This window comes from Syzygium oleosum, unplaced genomic scaffold (genome assembly GCF_021117445.2).
Source record: "Syzygium oleosum isolate NSW1041296 unplaced genomic scaffold, Sole_v2.1 Sole_v2.02, whole genome shotgun sequence".
NCBI lineage: Eukaryota > Viridiplantae > Streptophyta > Magnoliopsida > Myrtales > Myrtaceae > Syzygium > Syzygium oleosum.
In genome coordinates this window covers 2,717,262-2,740,217 of record NW_026607486.1, presented here as the reverse complement: position 1 = coordinate 2,740,217, position 22,956 = coordinate 2,717,262, and the positions used below count along the sequence as shown (strand labels likewise).

The 22,956-nt window shown below is 40.6% G+C and overlaps 3 protein-coding genes across 3 annotated transcripts; 1 reads left to right on the top strand and 2 right to left on the bottom strand.

Annotated features, from left to right (window-relative positions):
• Window positions 1-3,833: 3,833 nt before the first annotated feature.
• On the bottom strand, window positions 3,834-6,290 carry LOC115684729 (bidirectional sugar transporter SWEET1-like). The gene is made up of 6 exons (XM_030609589.2): window positions 6,128-6,290; window positions 5,924-5,960; window positions 5,551-5,646; window positions 4,822-5,101; window positions 4,472-4,591; window positions 3,834-4,233 (listed from the first exon to the last, which is right to left on the bottom strand). The coding sequence occupies exons 1-6, from the start codon at window positions 6,159-6,161 to the stop codon at window positions 4,030-4,032; spliced, it is 771 nt and encodes a 256-aa protein (XP_030465449.1). The 5' UTR covers window positions 6,162-6,290; the 3' UTR covers window positions 3,834-4,029.
• A 10,889-nt stretch (window positions 6,291-17,179) lies between these two features.
• On the top strand, window positions 17,180-20,673 carry LOC115684721 (pentatricopeptide repeat-containing protein At3g21470). The gene is made up of 2 exons (XM_056308861.1): window positions 17,180-20,023; window positions 20,286-20,673. Exon 1 carries the CDS (start codon window positions 17,365-17,367, stop codon window positions 19,027-19,029), a length of 1,665 nt encoding a protein of 554 aa, XP_056164836.1. The 5' UTR covers window positions 17,180-17,364; the 3' UTR covers window positions 19,030-20,023; window positions 20,286-20,673.
• Window positions 19,689-21,769, bottom strand: LOC115684722 (psbP domain-containing protein 4, chloroplastic). The gene is made up of 5 exons (XM_030609581.2): window positions 21,257-21,769; window positions 20,783-20,886; window positions 20,361-20,472; window positions 19,939-20,166; window positions 19,689-19,858 (listed from the first exon to the last, which is right to left on the bottom strand). Exons 1-5 carry the CDS (start codon window positions 21,585-21,587, stop codon window positions 19,794-19,796), a joined length of 840 nt encoding a protein of 279 aa, XP_030465441.2. The 5' UTR covers window positions 21,588-21,769; the 3' UTR covers window positions 19,689-19,793.
• Between the last annotated feature and the right edge of the window lie 1,187 nt (window positions 21,770-22,956).

The following is a 22,956-nucleotide window of genomic DNA, read 5'->3' as shown; positions in this document are numbered from 1 at the left end:
TCGGGTACACCGCGACATCTTTCCACAACACTTCCGGGCCCGCGTAAACGTACACGCCTCGGGCCATGTTTCTTGCCGCGTAAACGTACACGCCTCGGGCTCAACACCTACCACCTACTGCGTAGCCCGCGTTGAAGTACACGCCTCAGGCTAGCAGTCTTCCGGTAATACCGAGCATCGTCTCGCGTAAACGTACACGTCTCAGGACGGCACAATTTCCACGAATCCATATCACGCCACATTTCCTTCTCACTCAAGCACATGCTCAACAAGCATTTACCACACACAACTGGCCAATCACACGTGGCCCGTGCACGCATCAATTACACACAATCCCATGCTCACTCAGCATTCAACACGGCCCATAATAATAATTAAAATAATCTGGCCCACGCGTGCACCCAACAACCATAATTAACTCAACCAATCGCACAATCACACATTTAATTTCACCATCCCAACTCAATTATATTCCAAACGCACAATAAACACAGAAATTGCTATTTTTCTCTAACCAAACGACGTCAAATCGATTCCGGTCCTTCACGGGACTTTCTCACCAGAAATTCTCCATTCTAAAAATCCAACTTGCGTCCCGATCGGCCCATCACGGCCCCGTGAACAGTAGATCACAGCCACTGTTATTTTCTAATTTCCAATAAATAATGCCCGAATTAAATCCCAAGGCCCGCCATAAAATTTCCACTCCCTATTCATGCAATTCCGCACCTAACTTTTACCAGATTTCGCCCAAAAATCGCCCGTCGATACCCGACGTCCTAAATTGGGTTTAGAGCGCCACTTACCCGCATTCTAGGCTATCGCGGCTAGAACGGAAAGCGGTGGCACTTAATCGGGAATGGCGGCGACGACGTACAGCTCCCGGGTGGCGGCGATCGACTTGGGTGGCGACGGCGCGGCTTGGGCGGTGGCCGGTGAGGCTCACGGCCAAAGGGGAAACCGAGAGGGAGAGAGAGAGAACGGCGGGATGGGGGCGGCGTGAGGGGTGCGAGGCGGCGGGGCGGTGATCGGCAAAGAGAGAGAGAGAGTATACGGTGGGGGGGGGAGCTCACGGCAAGGGGGGAAAAATTCACGGGGGAGAGAGGGGAAAGAGAGAGGAGAGAGAGAAAGGGGGGTCAAGGGCTTATATCCAATTTTGACTAATTTTTGGTAATTTACCAAAATACCCTTGCCCTTTAAAACATGCCCTTTGATAAATCTCAAGGGTAAAATGATCCGATTCTCCGTTTCTCATCAAAATCAAGTTTTTCTGAAGGATTCGGGCACAACAAAAATTGCACGTTACATCCGCAACGTCGTCCTAACTTCCCGTTGTGACTTCCAAATTTTCCGGTGTCCAATTTGGGCTGAATTAAATAATTCAATTCTATTAAACGTAACTCGAGTGTTTCTCAAACTAACGGGTGGCTTGTTGGGGAAATTCACTTATTCGACCCGTGACTGACACTAAATCGAGTCACGTGCAATTTATTCAGACCGTCACGACTTCGGTTGTCAATAAAATCGCGAGGATCAATTACTAGATCCGTGGGGCACGATCGTTTGGTATATATTCAGGATCGTTCGTCAATTCATTTCGTGGTCCAGCGGTATCACCCGCGATCCACTACTGTGACAGTGGCGAATTGACCCCTGACTATCCTTAGATCGGTCAACAGTGGCTCAAAATATCACCTCGACAATTTAATGGTCGAAAGTCAATTCACGATCGAATTTTATTTAGTCATACGAATTTAATTTTCCCGATTAGCCTTTCCCTAATGGTGAGCATCCCAGGAATGATCAGTTCCGGGCGAGAACTAACTACGAGTATATTCATAAAATTCAGTATTTTACAAATCCCAAATGGACTATTTTTCAGGATGTCCCAAGTTCGTGCTGCTTTCTCGCCAGTAATCGTCCTTCAACAAATATTAGAATGTAGTTGGACGCAACAGTCGATTCTTTTCAAACAAGGTACGAAGCTTTTCGAGGCAAACATATAGATTTAGCTAAAAAATTAATTTCTGAGTGTTTAGGACACAGAGCTGAGCTTGTGAGATTCTAGGTGGGATTCAATTCTACTTCTTTGTTCGTAAAATTGACCCGATGTTTCGTTGGGTCACGATAGCAGCTCTCTCTATCTTGCCTATCATCTTCATAGACCCGTTGTTGTTCACTTTCTTCTTGGACTTGGTTTGTTGTTACGATAAATGAAGTAAAATATCGCGATTGATAATTGATAACAAAAGGTTGTTCAGGGATCATCATCAATCTTTGTACTTGCTGATGTGATGCAATCGATCGATTCACAGGTACGGCCTTCCGTTCGTCTTGAAAAAGAGAAATTCATCAACTCGTGAAATGCAAAGCTAAGGAGACAAACTAGCACAAGGTCCTAAAGGAAGGTTGAATTTGTGAAGGAGAGAGTCCAACCAAAATCAACATGAAAAACAGAGAGGCACCTTTTTCCAAGAAAAGGAGAACCCACCTAAAACACCGAACAAGAAATGCAAAACCTCCAAACAAGAAGTGAGCTTGGGAGATTCTAGGGGGGGTTCAATTCAAGTGTACAACAAGGTCCTGTAACGCGAGTGTTAAAAGACGATGTCACTAATGCTATATAATCTAAACCTGCTCATCTACTTGTTTGTTTATCAAATTGAGTCGATGTTTCATCGGGTCACATTAGCAATTTTCTCTATCTTGCCCAACATCTCCATAGACCCGTCGTTTGTTCACTTTCCTCTTGGGCTTGGTTTGTTGTTACGATAAATGGAGTAAAATATCAGCCGCATTGCCCTAAGCCCATATCCAAAATCATTGCGTATTTGCCAAATCCCTCTGCCAAAGAAATTTATCCTAAACTTTTTTCCCTCATATTCATAATGTTTTGAAACGACGCCCTAATCCACCCAAATCAATCACCACATCTCGATTCTCATGAGTTTCTTTTTCGATTTTTTTTTCTATACAAATTGGAGATTGACTTGGATGTGCGTGAACTTGAGATAGCAGCATATAATGAAGATAAAATAATATGAGATGCGAAGTATACTTTAGGTGTGCACTTGATGTGCACGGGATGCGATTGATAGTTGACAATAAAAGGTTGTTCGGTGATCACCATCAATCTGTTTACTTACCGATGTGAGGCAATCGATCGATTCACATGTACGGCCTTCCATTCGTCTCGAAAAAGAGAAATTCATCAACCGTGAAATGCCAAACCAAGAAGACAAACTTGTACAAGTTCTTAAGAGGAAGGTTGAATTTGTGAAGGAGACAGTCCAACCAAATTGAACATGACAAACAGAGAGAGCCCTTTTCCAACAAAGCAAGAATCCACCTGAAATACCTAACAAGAAATGCAAAACCTCGGTTTTTTTTTTTTTTCTCTTCTCGAGCGGTTGCTTGCAAAAACAATGAAAAGCTGCAGGCGAGATACTGCTTCGAGTTCAAGAATCGTCGAGGAAGAAGGTGATGTATGAGAGATCATGGGAAATCGTGGAGAGGGAGATGAGAAATTTTTGGGTTTATATAGAGATCTGATATAAGATAAAGGTCTGGACAAAATCGCTCTGCACGGGGGACAATTCGTGGCCTTCATTTTGTGAACTTTAAATGAAACGCATCGGTTAAAAATCCGAGAAAAGCTAAAGAAGATCCACCACGTTTTTCTTGTTACTGCTGAAGGAATTGAACTCCCACGAACCGATCCCACACGTTCCCGGTCCTCCTCTTTCCACCGTGGTTTGGATTGCGCAGATCGAACTACAGACGCGTATTATTCGTTTTCGTAAAGCTTTGGAATTTGGAAGTACTCTGATCAGTTGTATGTGCATTCTCACATCACCTTCTTATATAAACTGTGCAAAACAACAAACACATATAGCCACTGCATTATCCGATGCAATCACGAAACAAACATGCCATTCTGGTGAGATTCTAGATGGGGATCAATTCAAGTGTACATGAGGGTGATGTGATGCGAGAGTCAAAAGACGACAGTCACTAATGCAATATCATCTAAACCTGCTCATCTACTTGTTTGTTCATCAGATTGAGCTGATGCTTCACCGGGTCACGGTCGGCAGCTTTCTCTGTCTCGCCAATCATCTCCATAGAGCCGTCGTTGTTCACTTTCTTCTTGGGCTCGCCTTTGTTGTTATGATAAATGGCATACAATATCAGCTGCATTGCCCCAAGCCCACATCCAAACCCATTGGGTACCTGCCAAATCCCACCATCCCAAAATCCTCAAGTTCATCGTAATTTTGAGACGACGGCCTAATCTACCAAAATCAATCACAGCATCTCCATAATCATGAATTTCTTTTTTGACTTGAATAGGCAAGAACGTACCATCTAAAAATTTGATTTTTTGTTTCAGGAAGATTGTTGAATGGTTTATAAACAGACAGATTTTGGCTAAAAATGGCCTTAGAGATATTGACCAGAGAGTGCTTACAGCGACGAATGGGTCACGGCCAAGGAGGCCATAGATGAACCAGGAAGTGCCACATAAGAACACGAACAGGGACAAGAAGAAGGGCATGTACTCCACGCTCTTTGTCTTGATCACCAGCCTCTGCACGTCACAAACACAAGTGGAGAATACGTTGAATCAGCAGCTTATAGCTTTAGAATCGGAATTTTTTTGGAATTTTTGTGGAGTCTCTTTCATCAATAATCCCCCGTACAATCTAGGAAAAAAAAAATATTTTCTTAAAAATGTTCCATATGGTTTTACCAGATTAGTATAATTGGTATCCTAATTTTTCCCATCAATGGTAAGTATCACATGGTGCTAGAGCTTACCATGATCGACAGGGGTGAAGCGTACATGATGATGGAAAAGACGGTGGCGGCGACGCCGCAGAAGAGCTTCCTTGCTTTACCGTGGAGAGCGAAGAGGGACACGAAGGCGATGATGGAGAACACGGTGAGCACAAACGTGAGGAGGCCCAGGATCTTGGCCTTCTCCTTCCTCGGGGCGTAGATGAGGAAGATCACGACGTACACGGACTCGATCGCGGCGCCGGTGCCGTTGATCGTCGACACCAAGAGGTTGTTCGGCGACACGAACGGAAGGCCGTACCTGCGACTCGATCGGTCGCATCACATCGATGAGTTAAAAACTCAAAGTCCATTTTCATTTCATTCAAAACATTCAAGTACTAGAGAAATAATAAATGGACACTGCATCCTGCACCAGATTTTAACTCTAGAGAAGAAAATGAGTTTTAGAGATGCATGACATGAAACAGAAACACGCTCCGCAAGGGTCTAATCTAAAGAGGAGTTATCATTGCATTAAGTAATTGAAGACAACAGAGGGCATGAGACAAAATCCAAAACCCTTGATAATTGCGTGGCTCCACCCGCAACCAACTGTAGATGCATGATGGACCCAACACAATTCACGAGTAACTTCTACTATAGATGGCACCAGAAATGCAATAAATTAATGCCTAGAGTTGGTAAAATATACAGCAGAGAAAGTGGAAGGGAAGTTGGTAGAAGAAAGAGAAGGCACAAGAAGAGTACCAAGCAGAAAGCAAGCAGTTAAGGAGGGTCATGACATAGGGAATGCCTGAGAACTCCTCCGTAGACCTGCTCTTTATGATCCTTTTGAATGTTATCCTGTATCATCATCACCCACGACAATTTCATCTTGCTATTGATTGTATCAACCCGAAAAGAAGAAGAAGCGAACAGAAAAAATAAGAAGCAAGAGGTTTCAATCTAAACTTTTGAAATTCAACTTAGAAAGGAAGAAGTCCTTCCCTGTTCCAGTTATGTACCCAAGTTTAAGCAGATATTTGCATACGGAGAGTTTGAGAAAAGAAGAAGGAACAGCATATTCTCTGCCGAACAATGAAAGACTTGATGTTTAGTGGGATTTGCAGGGGTTACTCACGTCGGCGACAAGAAGAGGAACAGAGCAGTGGCGTTTCCTGTAAATGAAGGGAACCAGAGAAAGATAAACTCATCAACTTGTGAAGTGCAAAACCAAGAACACGAGTTCCTAAAAAAGAAAGGTTGAATTTGTGAAGGAGAAAGACCGAATTCAACATGAAAAACAGATAGAGAGAGCCCTTCTTCCAAGAAAAGGAGAACCCACCAAAAATACCGAACAAGAAATGCAGAACATCCATTTCTTCTTTTCGTCTCGAGCAGTTGCTTGCAAAAACAATGAAAAGCCCCTAGATGAAGAACCGCTTCAAGTTCAAGAACCGTGGAGAAAGAAGGCGATGCACGAGGGATCGTGGTGAGGGAGATAGAGGAGTTTTTGGGTTTATATAGAAGTCCGGATATAAGAAAAAGTTGGCAACTAGCTCACTTTTATTTAGTTTTCTCCTTCATATTTCTCACTTTCGTTTCATTTTCGTTCTTATCCATTGGCTCGAGAAAGGGGAGAGGGATAACTCCTTCAAAACTCTCTCTGTTACTGTAAAATCGACTTGGCTTGACGTTACAGGGGGCACAACTTCAAGTAACACGTGAAAGAGTTTTCCTCTTTGTTTATTCTTTCCTTTCGCATTTCTCTTTAAATAAACTTTGCCGAGGAGGCAGGTCATGCAGGTGAAGCAAGAGTAATGGCGTGGCCGATCTTTCCCCGTTCGCACTGGCAAAGGAAAGTCAACAAGGGCATTGAGATTGAGGTCTCCGTCCAGATAAGAACTTTGCTTTTTCTGATGTGGGCGAGCATTCTTTTGAAGGGTTGTCATCGCTCATGGCTCATTCTGAAGCAGGTCCTCTTTGCTGGCAATGCCGATACGAATTAATGCATTTAGAACGCTCCTTTTCTTCTCGCATTCAGGAGCCGGACAAAGCGTCTATGAAGACTCAGACAGCACAGATTTAAGCAGGCATAGAATGTGCAATTTTCCGGGTCGAAATACTCAGTTCTGTGTTGAAACACTTGACCAAGAGAAAGTAGTGGGCGGTTTTAACTTTCGATGTGAAGGTAACCGTAGAAAACTACATGTGAGACAAATGACAATTTGACCGACTAATAAATAGATCGCTATGTGTTATCGCCGAACCAATCATAGCTCTCCATTTTCTCGACATGAAAGCACCGACTTTTTCAAGTTTGGACATGCGAAGAGGCGTGATCGATTTGGGCGCAAGATATATTCTCGCAATTACAAGCATAGAATCGTTTGCCCTTGTTAGTTTTGTGATGGATCGGTCACCGTGAGTCTAATTCTTTGATCACATATATGTCTATAACCCGGTAACAGGCCTAGTTAAAATTTGAGTTCTTTGTATTGATTTCTGCATAGGACGCTCAACATGAACTTAGTCCTCTTACCAAAGAATTTGAAATACGATTCGTTCACTATGGCGTGTAATTTTCTTAGATTAGCTACATAATGATTTAAGGTGTCACGAACTCACAGTCACATGACTTGTACTCTCTTCCTTTGTTCTTTCCTTTTCAATTCTAGTACTATCCATCCAAATGTTGAAGAAAACTATATTTACTCGACGATCTTAAAGGCGCAATCTTGACTAATTAAATGCAATATATGTTGTGTGTTAGCAATCATGCAGATGGCTTTGCTCAGACACCACCATATGAGAGCTAAAATGTTGCGTAACGCAGAAGGAAATAGTCTCTTACAAATTCTCCAGTCTCAAACTCTCGATGTAGATGGCCTGTCTTCATAAGATCAGAATGAGTGAGCACAAAATTTGATGGTTTTAAAATTTCGCATGACCACAGCATGAAAAGAAAAAAGAAAGAAAGTTAGTTAAATGATCTGAATTTCTAACTCTAACAAGAAAACTAACGTGCAATCGACAAATTCAATAACTCTTTCACCTCAAAAAAGGCTAAAATACAAATGGCCCGTGATCGAGCAGCAATAGTTGGCATTGATTTCGGAAATCCTTGGGGGCATTTTGGTTCATTCGAATCTAATCGAATGCTTATTATCAGCACGTGAGAGTTTGAGTTTCACATGCAAAAGCATTGAATAATCCCACTGCGTGCAATTAGTATAACCCTAGAATTTCGAAGCCTAAACGTTTCAAACTTCACGAGAGAAAAACATAGAAAGCTTGGAATTTCATCAAGGGGCTAGGGCTACACCAATCCGGCATCAACCCCGGGTGGAATGAGTGTTAGTCTTAATTTCCATATGATTAGTTTATATTTTCGTTCCATGATTCGAGCCAGGAATAATGCCGGATGTAATATTAACGTCCGGAAGAAGTATGGTCTATATAGCATGACAGTCCCTATTAAGTACAAGGGCAATAACAAGTTTCAAAATCCGAATCCTTTAAGTACATAATCTAAAAATATTAGGGTTAATACCACGAAAAACCTCAAACTGATATACCTGTGACAAATTTACCCCAAACGAATTTTTTGACCACAAAAAACCTCAAAACGGTACACCTGTGACAATTTTACCCCAAACTAATTTTTTGATCACAAAAAATTCGAAGCTAATTTTTTTATCATAAAAAATCTCAAACTGGTACACTTATAACAAATATACCCTTTGTTAAATTAGATTAATACCACGAAAAACCATACGTTGATAAATATGTGGCAAACAGAGGGGTAAAATCATAAACTGATACACTCGTCAACTGCCACGTATCATCTAACTAGGCAATTTGACGGTAAAACTTAATGAAAACTGATGAAGGGTAAATTTGTCACAGATGCACCAATTTGGAGGTTTGGTTTAGAGTAAATTTATCACAAGTGTACCAATTTGGAATTTTTTGTAGTATTAACCCAAAATATCAATTGACAAAAGTATGTAATTTTCATATTCAGTCGAAAATGTTGATAACCAAGGACTACAAACACGAGAAGAGATGAAGAAGGAATCTTAGATGTCACGTAGACGAAGATTTCTTGTGGCTAAGGCATAATAATGTAGAATATATTCGATCATGATCACCACTAATTAAAGACAAAACATTGGAATTGAGAAAAGCAGAGGGTTTCAATTGCACACGTACACGCATCGAGCGTTTAGGTAAGAAGAGCATCGCAACGTCACCCTACCTAGCTTGAGTATGGTCAAGAATAATTAGGGGTGGGCTAAATTGAAGAACGATTGTCACGTGATTGGACCATCTAAATTGAGATGCGTGGAGCGACCTTTGCCGTGATTCAATTGCCAAGCACTATGACAACAAGATGTACCTACTCAAACTACTACTAGTATTATTATCGTCGTTACCACTGTCGTCGTCGTCGTCTGATTTTCCGCTCTTCTCGGGACTAATCTTGGTCTGCATGAGGGATAATATACGTGTTAGTTCGCTAACGTGGTACATGTGTAGAGAGCTTTGCTTTTCCTCTATCCTCCCTAGGGTTTTCTCCTCTCTCTTATCTTCACACAATTTTCTTCTTCAACCTCCATGGAGGTGAGGGTTTGAGCTAGATCTCTCACTCCCCTCCAATTTTTTTCCTTTTTCTTTGACTGATTTGATTCTCTGTTATCTTTTTCTTGCTTTCCTCACGTTTTGCAAAACTTTTCTCTTTTGATCTAGTTTAGATTCGGAAGTTTCTCTCTTCCGTTTCGGAAGTTTCTATCTTGATCTAGTTTAGATTTGGAAATTTTTGCATGTATGATTTTGAGGTTTAGCTTTCCTCGAGTTTCGTTGGTGTACAAGTCTAGTTTCAAAGGAGATTGGATGAGTTTTGTGAAGATTTCGCTCTCACAGGTGACATATATGTGCTCGTTTAACTTTGTTACCTTGAACGGCGATAATGTCGGAAACACCGAACCTATGTACGCATAGCCGAAAGACAAAGCCGTAACAACAGATGGAGATCTGGGGTGCTCGTTATTAGAAAAACAGATTTGGTGATCGGTCGCCAATTTTGGTACGAAGAAGCCACAGATTTTGCTCTTTGAGCAAGTGAACCTTGTTATAGTAATTCATCTTGTTATCTGGAACTTGTTTTGTTTTAAAGTTGTTTAGGATTTGTTTTGGTTTGCAATTGGACTGCATTATTTTTCTCTTATATTTTCATGGAAACGAATGAAATGTTACTTTGATGATTTTTTAAAAATGTTTCACATGCACTGTTTTGGTACGTCCATCATGGAAACAAGATGAACTAATTTTGTCAGTAAAGACCATCCCAAAATTTTTCAGACAGCGGACGTTTGATGTTGAAATTACACCATCAAGTAAGCCAAGAATTTACTTTCGACAGAGATCACGGGATGTATATTTCATTTTAATTTCCGCAAGGTTTATTGTTCGTACGCTCTGTTTGTGGCACAAGATTCTAGGGATTTTGAAGCATATAGGGTGGGCGCATAAGGTTTTGGCCTGAATTTAGCGGTCGAATTGGAGGCGTTTCCCATGTAATGAAGACAGAAGAATGCTTCAGAAAATTGGCACTCTAAACTATGATATATCAGTGTGCTGCGGGTCCTCAAATCCTTAAGAAAGACCCAAGAATTCGAGTTCTGGGAGATGTGGCTGATTTCTTTGTGTCCTAAATAGTTTTTTACTCATAATTTAAGCAGGAATGATTGAACAAAATCCATGAATTCGATAAGCTCGATCGAGGTCGAAAAGAGATGCATTTGTCGGATTAGGCAAAGTTTTGTCAGCGTGGCCGTCATCAAGTTTGACCCGCGTATCTAAAAAGACATGACATATTGAACCGATCCGGCTTGCATTACGGAACGGATAATTCTTGCGTGATGATCCGTCACAATCTATTCCGCATTTGAAATGAATGTAAAATGTTCTCATCTATCTATAATTTGACTTTTTTTTAAGCACGTCACTCTTGTATACATGAACTTATTTCTGCATACTCCGTTGCCATGTGGTGCATTCGATGCACGAAGAACTTTTTCATAGTCCATAGCCGAAGAGGTTCTATCAAATCTATTTTTTTAGCATTAATTGTTCATAAACCTAACTTAACTTTCTTATCAAATATGTGGGGTTCCCGATTTGACCAGCTTTGCTTGTTCCTTGCATTGCAGGACAATGAAATCCCTGCATGTTCAACTCAGCTTATTCACATTTGGAAATTTAGAGTAATTTCTGCATGTTCCTTGTCGATATTGGAAAAAAAAAATACTCGTGTTTTCTTCAATTATTACTGATATTGTCAAGTTTTAGGTCAAAGAACACAATTTTATTTTATCCTTCAACTGCGCTTTTCTGCACACACATATATCATCAGTAGATTATATTGAAAATTAATTAAGTAAATATCGTACATCACTTGGAAATTCTATAACCGAAGTCCTTCTTCTAACTGGCTATAACATCAGATAATATGGGAAACAAAATTACAAAAAGGAGCAAGAATTTTTTCCTATTGAAAATGTGTAAATATAAATAAAATGATAAGTACATTTGATAAATAGATTGTATTAAAGAATTGCTGCATCTAAGGCAGCTGCATTAATAATTTTTTGACTTATTAGGCAATTGATCTATTACTCTATTATATCATTGTGCTTTAAGAATTCATTGTTATTGATGTAATCCCATTTTTACCTCATTAATTTTGAATTGGTAGTTATTGCGCGACTTAACGAGAGAGAAAAGTTCGGAAGAACATGTTTTGTATCTTTTCTTTTTTACCTTTTAATTTTGTCATGACAACTTTTTTTACACTAATCAAAACTCTAGAGGAGTACCGAATGAAACTTTTGCATTCTAAATTTCTTCCCTTGTAATTATTTAAGCTAATAAAACTCTAGAAGAAGCATGCAGGAGGATTGTTTATATTTGCCTTAGAAAATGCTTTTTTCTCTTCTTCTTTTTTGTGCTTAATTGGAGTCAGATGAAGCTTTTTCCCTTTTTTATTTTTGCTATTTTCAATTCCGTTTTAGCATTTTCAGAGGTAGGAGATGTGTCACCCACTGAGAGGGCCACATGTGTGTGACTTAAATTTAACTTTGGAATATGATAGTCTGCATGTGTTGTGACGGTAAGACAATATAGATTCATTTCCCTTGGCAATGTATAATGTAAAAATCCATGAAATAACTACACATTCTGGATTTCTTTGTGAAGTTGAACATAGGTCCCTTGTAGTCACATTAATGATAGATGAGTGATTGAATAACACGCCAGTCGATGATACGCTCAGTGCATATACATCTTCCCATGCCCATTATATAGATTATGTCTCTTTCACATCGAGAGTATGATCTGCCATTTTCAGAATATTAGTCAGTTGTCAAGATGCACTCGTAGTTGATCTCCATGATCTAGATCAACAGATTCAATCTATCTCTAAATCGCCAACATCACAATCCATCCGAGGTCGCGTAATGCCAAAGAGCTTGTGCTCAGAACAAAGTGAGTTTTACCATCTCAAATCCTTATTTGACGAAGAGTCAAAGTGACAACAACACCTAGTGCATGCATGTGGGATCAAAGGCACTCTCGATTTGAGAAGGGCCCATCATAATCTTATGGGTGGTGAACTTATATCCGGCATTGAAACCTTGAAGGTTATGATGTGTACCTTGCCCTAAAAGGGGGGACACAGTGCCAAATTGCCTAGAAACCTCCCATGGCTGAGAGTGCACCACAGAGTGTAGTGGGGCTTGGATCGAACACGGAAGCATTTATAGTTTCATGCATATGAGGCTATCTCAGACTCCTGACACGATGTCTTGCACACACCCAGATGGAATAAGCCAAGTTTTTTTTGACTCTTTCGCACACTATACAAAGCAATAAATATGGGGAGTGATAATAATTTGTTTACTTTCCCTTTCGTACATTCATTGTGGCCGCATTTGGTGCCCTTTGGTACAAGTCACGCTACAATATACGTTCAATAAAGGGCCCGTGGACGAAGATCCCTCCATTTGAGCACTTGTGTTGTGACCTGCTTGGTGATGAAACTTGGAGCCCTTGCTAGAGGAAGATGATGGTAAGTTGGGTTGCACGCGTGGAGTGTGCAGAATCGAGTGCCTCAAACCTTGGCGTATGCTGTAAAAGTCCATATCCAAATAGCTTTTAATCTAATGACTTAACCTTTTGAAGGACAACTCTTCAGCTACAGTGTCTTGGTCGGCTAGGGTTTAAATTATATTGCTGTAATCTTCCGATGACGAGGTATTCAATTTTCATTGTGATTCTTGAGATGAGGGCTAGCAGAGTGATGGTTTGATGGGATTTGTCTCACCCTTTACCGGTACATTGACTTGTCCCAAACGATCTGTTTAGTTTCCTGACCAAGTACGCACTAACATTAGAGTCTTCGGGAGGCAACCTTTTTCATAGATACGATAATAGAAATGGTTCTCTCTCGTTTATGAATTCCTTTAACACTATGGGCCATGGTGGTCGTTACCAAGTCCCAGTAAGCCCATCATTTCTTCTTCTCTCTAGTTCGTTCTTGTGATTATCCGAAGAATTACTACGTGCAACAGAAAACTCGACCATTTATATGTATTGTAATGTACGTGCGAGTTGTGTTAGAAGTGTCCTATATCGGAGAATTAGTGCGGTGGGGAAGTAAGTGATAGACGCTAGTTGACTTTCAACTCATTGGCTTAAGTGTTTGAGCGAAGGTAAGTCCAACTGGATATGTAAATGGGTTCAAACTTGAGCTCTCTACTAGTGATCTCCCTAATTAGTGTCGGTTTCTGTCAAGTATATCAGATCCATTTTTTCTGAAACAGGCGTAACACTCGACACCAGCTAATAATGACAATCTGTGTTCAACACGGCGGAGTTTTGTTCTTTTTATTCACGAGATTATATGGAAAGCTTAAAAGACGACAAGAGCGCCAAACCCTGCCCGCAGAATCTATGGAATGGCCGTATGATCCAACAAGTGCTTGGCTTGGCGTCACTTCACCATCACCGACAGTGGAGTTTGCCGGTCGATGATGATGATGATGATGATACGACACACGGAACGTGCGCGCACATGTCGTGAACTGGAATATGAAGGAGGAGGTATTGGATTCTTGTTACCAAATCGAACATGTTTACGTTTCAAAAGGCCAAATAAAGAGAAAAGGTGGAGGGTGTTGGAAGGTGGGATTATGTAGTGTTACAATCCAAGTTTTGGAGGCTTAGCATGGGATTCTTTCTAATGTGCGCCTCACAAGCAGATTCCGTAGCCAAAATTTGGCTGTGGATTTTGCAGAAATTATCCGGTGAGCGTGTTATAATTGGATTTGATGGAACCTACCAAATTTATCTCATTATGATATATCTGTTTGCTTCTAATTTTCATCAAACAATCAAACAATATATATGCCCTTGCCTTCTGTAATATGAACTAGCAAAAGTGCATTACACATTCAATGTATGCAAAAAAATTGGCATTTAAAAATTTTGCGAAATCGCCTTATTCTAAAATATTTGAATTATTAATAGTATGAAGATATTGTACACATATATGCATAGAGAAAAATATTTCAAGACTTAAATTTGTTTTTTGGTAGAAAGACTCGAGTATTTAAGTTGAAACACTCGAGATATAAAATAGAATTTTACCTTGAAGAATAGTTATAAAACAATGCCCACTGAATGACCCGTGGATTTTACCTTCATCAATTCAATTCTGGTTCGAAGGGTGCTGTCCGAGATAATCAAGAACAAACTTGTTTCAATGATCGGTTGAGCTTCTTAAACCAACTGAACTTAATAGTTGAAATGGAGTTCCGTGCCTGCTTCTACTGGGCAGCTTAGCTTTTTCACATCTCTCTCTCATTTTGCTGGTGTACACAGTGTGGCTCAATGCTGATCTTGCTGTGAAACCACCAACATATTTAGACAAAAATGCCACTAGCTCTTAAAATGATCTTGACAGGACGAAGCTATAAGTTCTTGATTAATGGGTAAGTTCGAATATAATTGGCAGGGCGAAGTTACGAGAGAAAGATGCCACGGTCAGTGATTACGAACAAGGACGCCACAATCGGTGGTTGTGGTTTGGACTATCAAAAATGGAACCACAGCGTTTGCAAGCTGAGTGATTTTCTTCTCGTTGCAACTTGCAAGCATGGACAAGAGAAAGATGCATAATTTTTTCTTTTTTTGGCCCGTGAGAAGATGCGTGAATTGGTATGTAATATGTCTTTTGCATGGCATTTGCTGAGCTAATAACAACGAAGTAATAGTCATGTTTAGCGAAAGATCCACGTATGTGTGAACATGTTTATTATAATTAAATTATTCTCTTTTTAATTGAGAAAGATCCACTTTGATGTGATTTTTTTATTTATAAATTTGTTAATATGTCAATTTTAAGAGGCGTATTTTTTGAAATCAGAATTGATTTTCGTTGATATCTAACATAATGCATGTAATCCTGCCTTTCTTTCTTACTTTATGTAAGTGGGGGAAAGGGAAAGGATAAACCTATGTACATTCGTATAGGTACTAAATACTATCTCAAATGATTAATGACGATGCCGATTTTTTATATGAAAAGGAAGGAATTGTTGTGAATCGAATATTCATTGATTTATTTTTTTTCATTTTTAAGAGATATCAATTATCAATTATCTAGACGGGTAAATAGATTAATCTTAAAACAACAACGATTAATTACTATTGCTATAAAACAAGCTTGTATATTATCTTTGATACCTTTTCTTAATATTCGATCAGTTAATGAAAGAGCCCGATGCAAAAAAAAGGCATGTTGGGTCTTTGAAACAATTCGAATCAAGATTCCGCCAGCAACATTACCGACAACTCCTGCCCATGAAGCATACGTGTGGGATGAACCGAATCCTCATTAAATTTGATTTTTCCATTAGAGGGGGCTTGTACATTACTCTCAATGCAAAAATATAAAAGTTACCATTATTATTTTTTTTCAATTTTAAATAAATTAAAATTAGAAAAACTTAAATCGGTCACACAAAGAACTTTCCAAATATATATTTACCATAAGCATTTCCCCAAAATTGCTTCTTAAGGCACTTTTCAATTACAGTTTACCAAAAAGCCTTTACATTACACCTAAACCCTTTAGGCTAAAGGCTTTAGCATTTCCCCAAAAACCGAACCGAACAAACCCTAAATCCACCGAATCATGTCAATTGCATTCCAATAATCTGCGGAGTTTACATTTAGCCTCGTTAACGACGTGAAATTTTAATACAGCTCTGTGTACCGTAATTGGTTTCGTCCACCACAACACTCATCATATGAAGTATATAAAATATTTTCTCCTCATGAACTTTTTGTGTCGAATCTAGCACGGAGTGGGGTGATAGAGGACACGCCACTCGTGCTCTAACTCAGCTCAACCACCCAAGAGGCCCATCCATCATCCAGAGTCTCTACTCTTCGAGCTACATATAGGACCCGAGCTACAAGAGATGTGCGATCTCTCCAACCTATACCCGATCCGAAACGCATAGGACCTGAACGAAAAACCCGGGTTGAGTCGGGTTTTAGGAGAGCGTATCATGTATGTTAAGGTTTAGAGCGAGCGTGTTTTGTTTAGTTCCAAGCACTAACATTTTACTGGTGAATTCATTCAAGTGTGTCTCGGTTCGATTCGAGAAACCCTTAAAATACCCGTATGTTAACCTATTACCCGAACATGAAGAATGCCCAACCAGAAGGTACCCAAAAAGTCAGGTCAGGTCGAGTATTATTGACGGCCCTCTGCATATGTATAATATTTTCAGCTACAAGCTTATCTGGTACATTTCTAATTTATTTAAGTCAAAAGTTGTACATGGAGTTAGCCGGTTTTTATTCCCACTGTCCATTGCTTCTTCTCCGGAAAAAGAAGTTTAGATCCATGAGCCTTCTACCTCAACGTGGCATTGCTTTGTCAGTTTTCGCCAATTGCTACCTCCCATAGGAGTTTGGCCCATGTCTCTCGACCAGTGTGATTGATCATTTCTTGCCTTGCCAACTAGCGAATCTCACTTTTTGGATATTTCCACGTTACTCTTGCTACTTACCAAACTCATTCGATCAAGTAACCACTCATGTCATATATGTCATACATTAAATAATTTAAAAGTTCGAGAATAATATTGTATATTAAGTTAAAATTTAGATATCACATTAAATACATTAAAAGTTTATGGACCACACTACATATTAAATCAAAGTTCATGAATCATTTATGTCATCTTCTTTTTTACTTTTTGGTAAGCAAGATTATACATTTGTTACCGTCGCATAAATGACCTAAAACATTAGAAAAACCATAGTCAGGCCGGTAATCTTTGATCATTCAGATTTCAGAAAGACAGTTAATTTAGTTGGTCCGGAGGAAGCGAAGCCGAGCGAGCGCGCCCTTGTCATCGTTATGGAGATTGGCCTCTCGTAAGAGCACGAAACATCTCCTCTTCGCGCCCCCATGTCCCAGCCAGAGTCGACGATTCTTCGGACATGAGACCCAGTTTGTCCCGCGAGTTGCAAGAAACTAACGGAGGAACCTCGTACCCGAACACCGAGGAACAGCGCACCCGCTCCAGCCCGGTCAAGAACCGCAGAGCTCAACCGTATTGGTCTCTCCTCATGAGGAAGCACCTTGAACAGGGCGCGCCGAGGGAAGCAATTCACTTGTACAAGCAGATTCGCTGCAACGGAAGCTACGGTTTGGGTCTCGTTCCTTTGGTGGCCAAAGCTTGGGCTTCTCTCGCACTGCTTGGCCCTGCGCAATCTTTGCACGCCGAATCGGTCAAGTTCGGGTCTGATCACGACGTCGTAGTGGGTACCTCGCTGGTTGGTTTGTACTCTAAGTGCGGCGATATCGGCGATGCGCGTAGGGTGTTTGATTTTATGCCCGAGAGAAATGTTGTGACGTGGAACGCTATGCTCGGTGGGTATTTGAGAAATGGGGATACGAAGTCGGCTTCGTGTTTATTTGAACAGATGCCGGCACGAAGCCACGTGACATGGATCGAGATGATCGACGGGTTTGCCAAGAACGGAGATACAATGACTGCTAGGAGGCTCTTTGATCAGGTTCCCCAGGAGATGAGGAATGTGGTGACGTGGACTGTAATGGTGGACGGATACTCGAGCAATGGAGAGATGGAATTAGCCAGGGCAATGTTTGAAGATATGCCTGAAAGAAATTTCTTTGTGTGGTCATCAATGATTTCTGGGTATTGCAAGAGAGGTGATGTGAAGGAAGCTGAGGCGATTTTTGACAGAATTCCAGTAAAAAACTTGGTGAACTGGAATGCGCTGATTTCCGGATATGCCCAGAATGGATTTTCGGACAAAGCATTGCAAGCATTTAGCAGAATGCAAGCTGAAGGATTAGAGCCTGATGAAGTTTCTGTGGTCGGTGTCCTATCAGCCTGTGGTCAGTCTGGATCATTGGATGTTGGTAAGAAAATACACGATATGATAAAGAAGAAGGGAATTAATCTTAATCAATTTGTCTTGAATGCACTGGTTGACATGTATGCCAAATGCGGGGATTTGACTAAAGCAAGATCAATTTTTGATGGGATGCCCAAGAAAAATTGTGCTTGTTGGAACTCCATGATTTCGGGTTTTTCCATCCACGGACAGTGCAAAGAAGCTCTTGAGTTTTTCATGAAGATGGAAGACTCAGGTCAGAAACCAGACGAAGTAACATTTCTCATTGTATTATCGGCATGTGCTCATGGTGGTTTTGTGGATGAAGGCTTGGAAATCTTCTCAAAAATGGATAAATGTAACTTACTAATCAGGGTCAAGCATTATGGCTGCTTGGTTGATTTATTAGGGAGGGCTGGAAGATTGGAAGAAGCTTTTAAGCTAATCAAGAGAATGCCAGTGGAACCAAATGATGCAGTCTGGGGTGCTTTGCTTGGAGCATGCAGAATCCACTCAAATCTGGAGATGGCAGAGGATGTCTTGAAGGACATTAGAACACTTAATTGTAATGAAGATTCCCATAATGACTCTCATTATGTGCTACTGTCAAACATTTATGCTGCTTCTGATAGATGGGAGAAGGCTGAGAGGATGAGATTGGTCATGGGATACAAAGGGTTTCAGAAAGTGCCAGGATGCAGTTCTGCAATGGTTGCTGGCTGTGAAGGTTGGGGACTGTGAAGGCCAGTTTTCCTCCCATAGTATTTTATTCCATTTTATACCATGCTCAGAGGGGAGGTTTACTGGCCTGAGTGGCGTTTACTCATCACGGAATAAATATCATGACATACTGGACAATATGCTGAGACTAAATTTCTACGGTACTGGCCAGTGGCGAAGTCTATTAACAACTGTGCTTCCAAGTCAGAGCACCAGGCCCAACTACATGGTAGAAGATATTCATTGGGCTGACGCAAAGAGATGAGAATTGTCGTGTCTTTAGCCATGGGCATAGTGCTAAAGCTATTCTACATCAGGCTTGCAAAAACTTGGTAGAGGCATGTCTAGTACTTGCATCGTGCTGCCTGCTGCTCCTGCAGGTGTATGTAGAAAAAGAAAAGGTCCCCATTGTTCATGTGAATGAGGAACATTCACCAAATCTTATCCTCTACTTTTAAAAGCAATTGAGGCTCGATATCAATGGAGTTTGATTTAGCCAAGCTCTGGACTCTGGAGAAAGGAAGTGCAAAGTCTCTGAACATCAGAGTTGTGTTGGTGGACCTGGTTCTCCTCTAAATTAGAACAGAACCACTCAGATAGCTACTGGACAGTTTCTAGCTGGAGATTTTTGTGAGAGAAAAATTTCTATATCAAATTCATCGATTTTTTTTACCTCGGTATGTAAAAACCACGCTGTCGCTGCCCATTATAGTCACCACAAGTCTCTTACAAAATCATAGAGAAAGGGTAACTTCCACACTACACCCAAGAAGAGCACATTCCAGTTATACGACACGAAATGAATCTGCTATCCTTTTCAAATCAGTGTAATGCCTCTTCCACTGAAGACCTGCAAGGGTCAAGATTCATCCAAGCAATTAATATTTTCCCTATGAAATGCGACATGTGATCATATGTCAAATTCCATACCATTTGCAGTCACATTGAACAGGTAAAGGCGATTTCCGGCTGCGGTTGCTGTTATAAGACAATGCGGTGGCTCCAATTCAAATTGGTAATATGTCCTTCCAGAATGTTCTGCCACGCTCATACTCATGACTTTTCCTTCTACGTTCTCTCCAATAACTTCTGGCCCAAATGCACTTATCACTTTTTCTGGAGTTCCAATTAATTCAATTGTCACATTTTCACCTAGATCTGCATTGCAAAGATTTCATGCGAGTGCATTATGTTTAGATACTCTTGGAATAGTCATAGGCATCCACAAATCCAGTTTAACAATTCAAGTGGAGTAATCATGTCCTTCCATTGTTCAGGACCTCAGGAATACAAGTAAGCAACTACAAGAGGCAGAACGCAACCAGTAACAAGCAAAGTTCTGGGCAACTCACCATCTGCAAATCGGCGAACAGGAGCAACAATGACAAACAGGCGTCCTTCCTTAGGACTGGCAAATCTTAAGTCTATCTCTGTGCCACCCAGATCAGCAATTGACACTGGAACCTGTGATGTATAGATTAGTCACTTTCACGATTGCTGGAACAGGAACACCAAAGGGAAAGCTTGTTCTTGTTCAGAAAAGCAAATGTGTAACGGTATTATGCTGACTTGGAATAACGAAGGGAAAATCTAAATTCCCAAAAGCTAATTCTTGAGTTCTATGGAGAGATTTTATTCATAATAATTTTTCACTCTTTCATTTCATATCTTCTTTCTCCTGTCCCTCTTTCTCCTCTCTGAGTTTTGTTGTTTTGTATCAGAACTATGTTATGCAAGCATATGGAAAGCGGGGATAGTATTAATTAATGAGCACCTCGTCCCATTCTTCAGGCACTGCGAAGGCATATGGGATGATAGGACTCCATCCGACACCATGGCCTCCTGATTTGTCATCTGGTCTGCGGTATGTCCTCCAACCTGTCTGAGTACAAGCTTCTCTTATCATAAGTGATTTTCTTGTTCATTTCACAAGAGCAAGTAGAAATTATCAAATTGCGGCTCAAAGCATGTAGATTCTTGGCCTAAACTTCATAGAGGAGGATCAATTGTTAGCGGCACGGGTGAAGGGTCAAGCTTATCATATTGGCAAGGCTAAGGGACAACAGAGCAGGTGAGCACTTCCTTTCTCATTTTAGGCAATTCATAGATGGTAACTGTTGGCGACTGACTGAACTATAGACCTCGAACCCATCTCTAAATATATGTTTTCAATCAATCCATCAACTAATCAAGATCTGGCCAGTGCATAAGTGTAGCAAAACAAAGCTAGTATAATGAGAAAACCGACCTTGTTCATCAGATTCAGACAAACCCGGTATCCTCCCAGCGAGACTGCCTTGTTTCACCACGGCCACTCCCTCTCCCGAGAACCCCAATGCACCAGTTGACGAAACCAAGCACGCCGCTGAAACTAAAGCCAACCTTCTAGTCAAACCTCCATTTCCAGCGAACCCATCTTCTTCTTCGCTGACCAAACCGGTTTCCGTCCAATACCCATTAGCTTTTACTCTCGAGTGCCTGTCATCAACTGGAGAACGACAAACAATATGCAGAGAAGGGGTAGTTTGCAGGCTCAGTTTCCATGGAAGCCTGCAACTGCTTATCAGGGTTGTTCCCATTTCCTCTACGCAGCTCGAGAAGCGTAGAGATTATGGGAGAATTACTGGCAAGATTACTTGCTTTATGGTGGACTTGATGGCTAGAGACTTTGTGAATGTTTGAGTTAAAGGTCGAAAGAAATGAGGAGAGATTGTTCTGGTAATGAAGCTGAGCTCTGTTGCTGACTGGACAAGTAAAGTGTGGCGGGGAAGGGAGGGGGACTCGGTGCAAGTTTGTCGTTAAGATTTTCCGTGGATGTGGTCGCAGCGTTCCACTAAATACGGATTCTTTATGACTGGTTGTGAGCTGCTGACTTGACACGTGGATGTTGTCCACTGCGAAGCATGTGAGCTGTCCGATCGTTTGGGTCCCACAAAATTTAACGGACCGGGATATGACAGCTAGGCTCACTTGATTGGCCAAGGGATGGCATGGCATACACCTAATTACCGTTCGAGAAGGTATTATGTGCATGGAATGCATCTGTGTGGTAGCGAAACGTGAAGAATCGAGTCGATCATAAGTAAGAATATTATAAATTTAAACTCAAAATTGGATGGATGCATGTCACATGACAAAACGGCTGATTAGTTGTACCACGTGATTTGTATAATCGATACATCATATGTTTCCATTGAGCATTTCAGATGCAAGTTAGAAATGTAACATTTTATATATATCGAATTATACATAAATTCTCCAAGCGCATTCAAAGCTAATCTTGCTTCTTGTCATTTTTTATTTTATTTTCAGCACTAAAACATCAATTTATTGACATAACCATCTGTCATCTTCTCACAAATAGCACAACATGAGGTGCTTCAGATAATTTGGGTACCAATTGATATAAAAAACAAACCTTGACAAAGGGATTTAGCGTTCGCTGCTTCTTGTTACTGAGCAACCTCATCCTTATTGGGGAAGAATCCCTAGAGCTGGCTCGCCGATTTTTGGCATGCGTACATGAACCTACCCATTAGCCCAATGAGTCCGCTCGTCACCATTGATCATACACCAGCCTATTTATCAGAATGAAGCATACATAAACTTTATTATATGATTATTTAAGGTAATATATCAATCAAGATATATGCGTAATCTTGAGAGATTCAGAAAATCAACAAAATTATCAAATATCTCTGATATGGGAAATTATCCTAGATTTTTAATTATCTCTAACATTTTGTCGGTGCAAATGTTCATTTATTAGAATGGGGGCGTTCATTTTGGTTAAACATGTAGAGATCATCATTTAGTTAATTTTTAAGATGGCTTAATCACGTTGTTCGCTTTTCTTGCCTTTGATCGTAAACCCCAGTATCATACATGAAACGTGCAAAAATTTGACTTTAAGAAGCAAAAAGAATTCCATCAAATGTTATAACATTA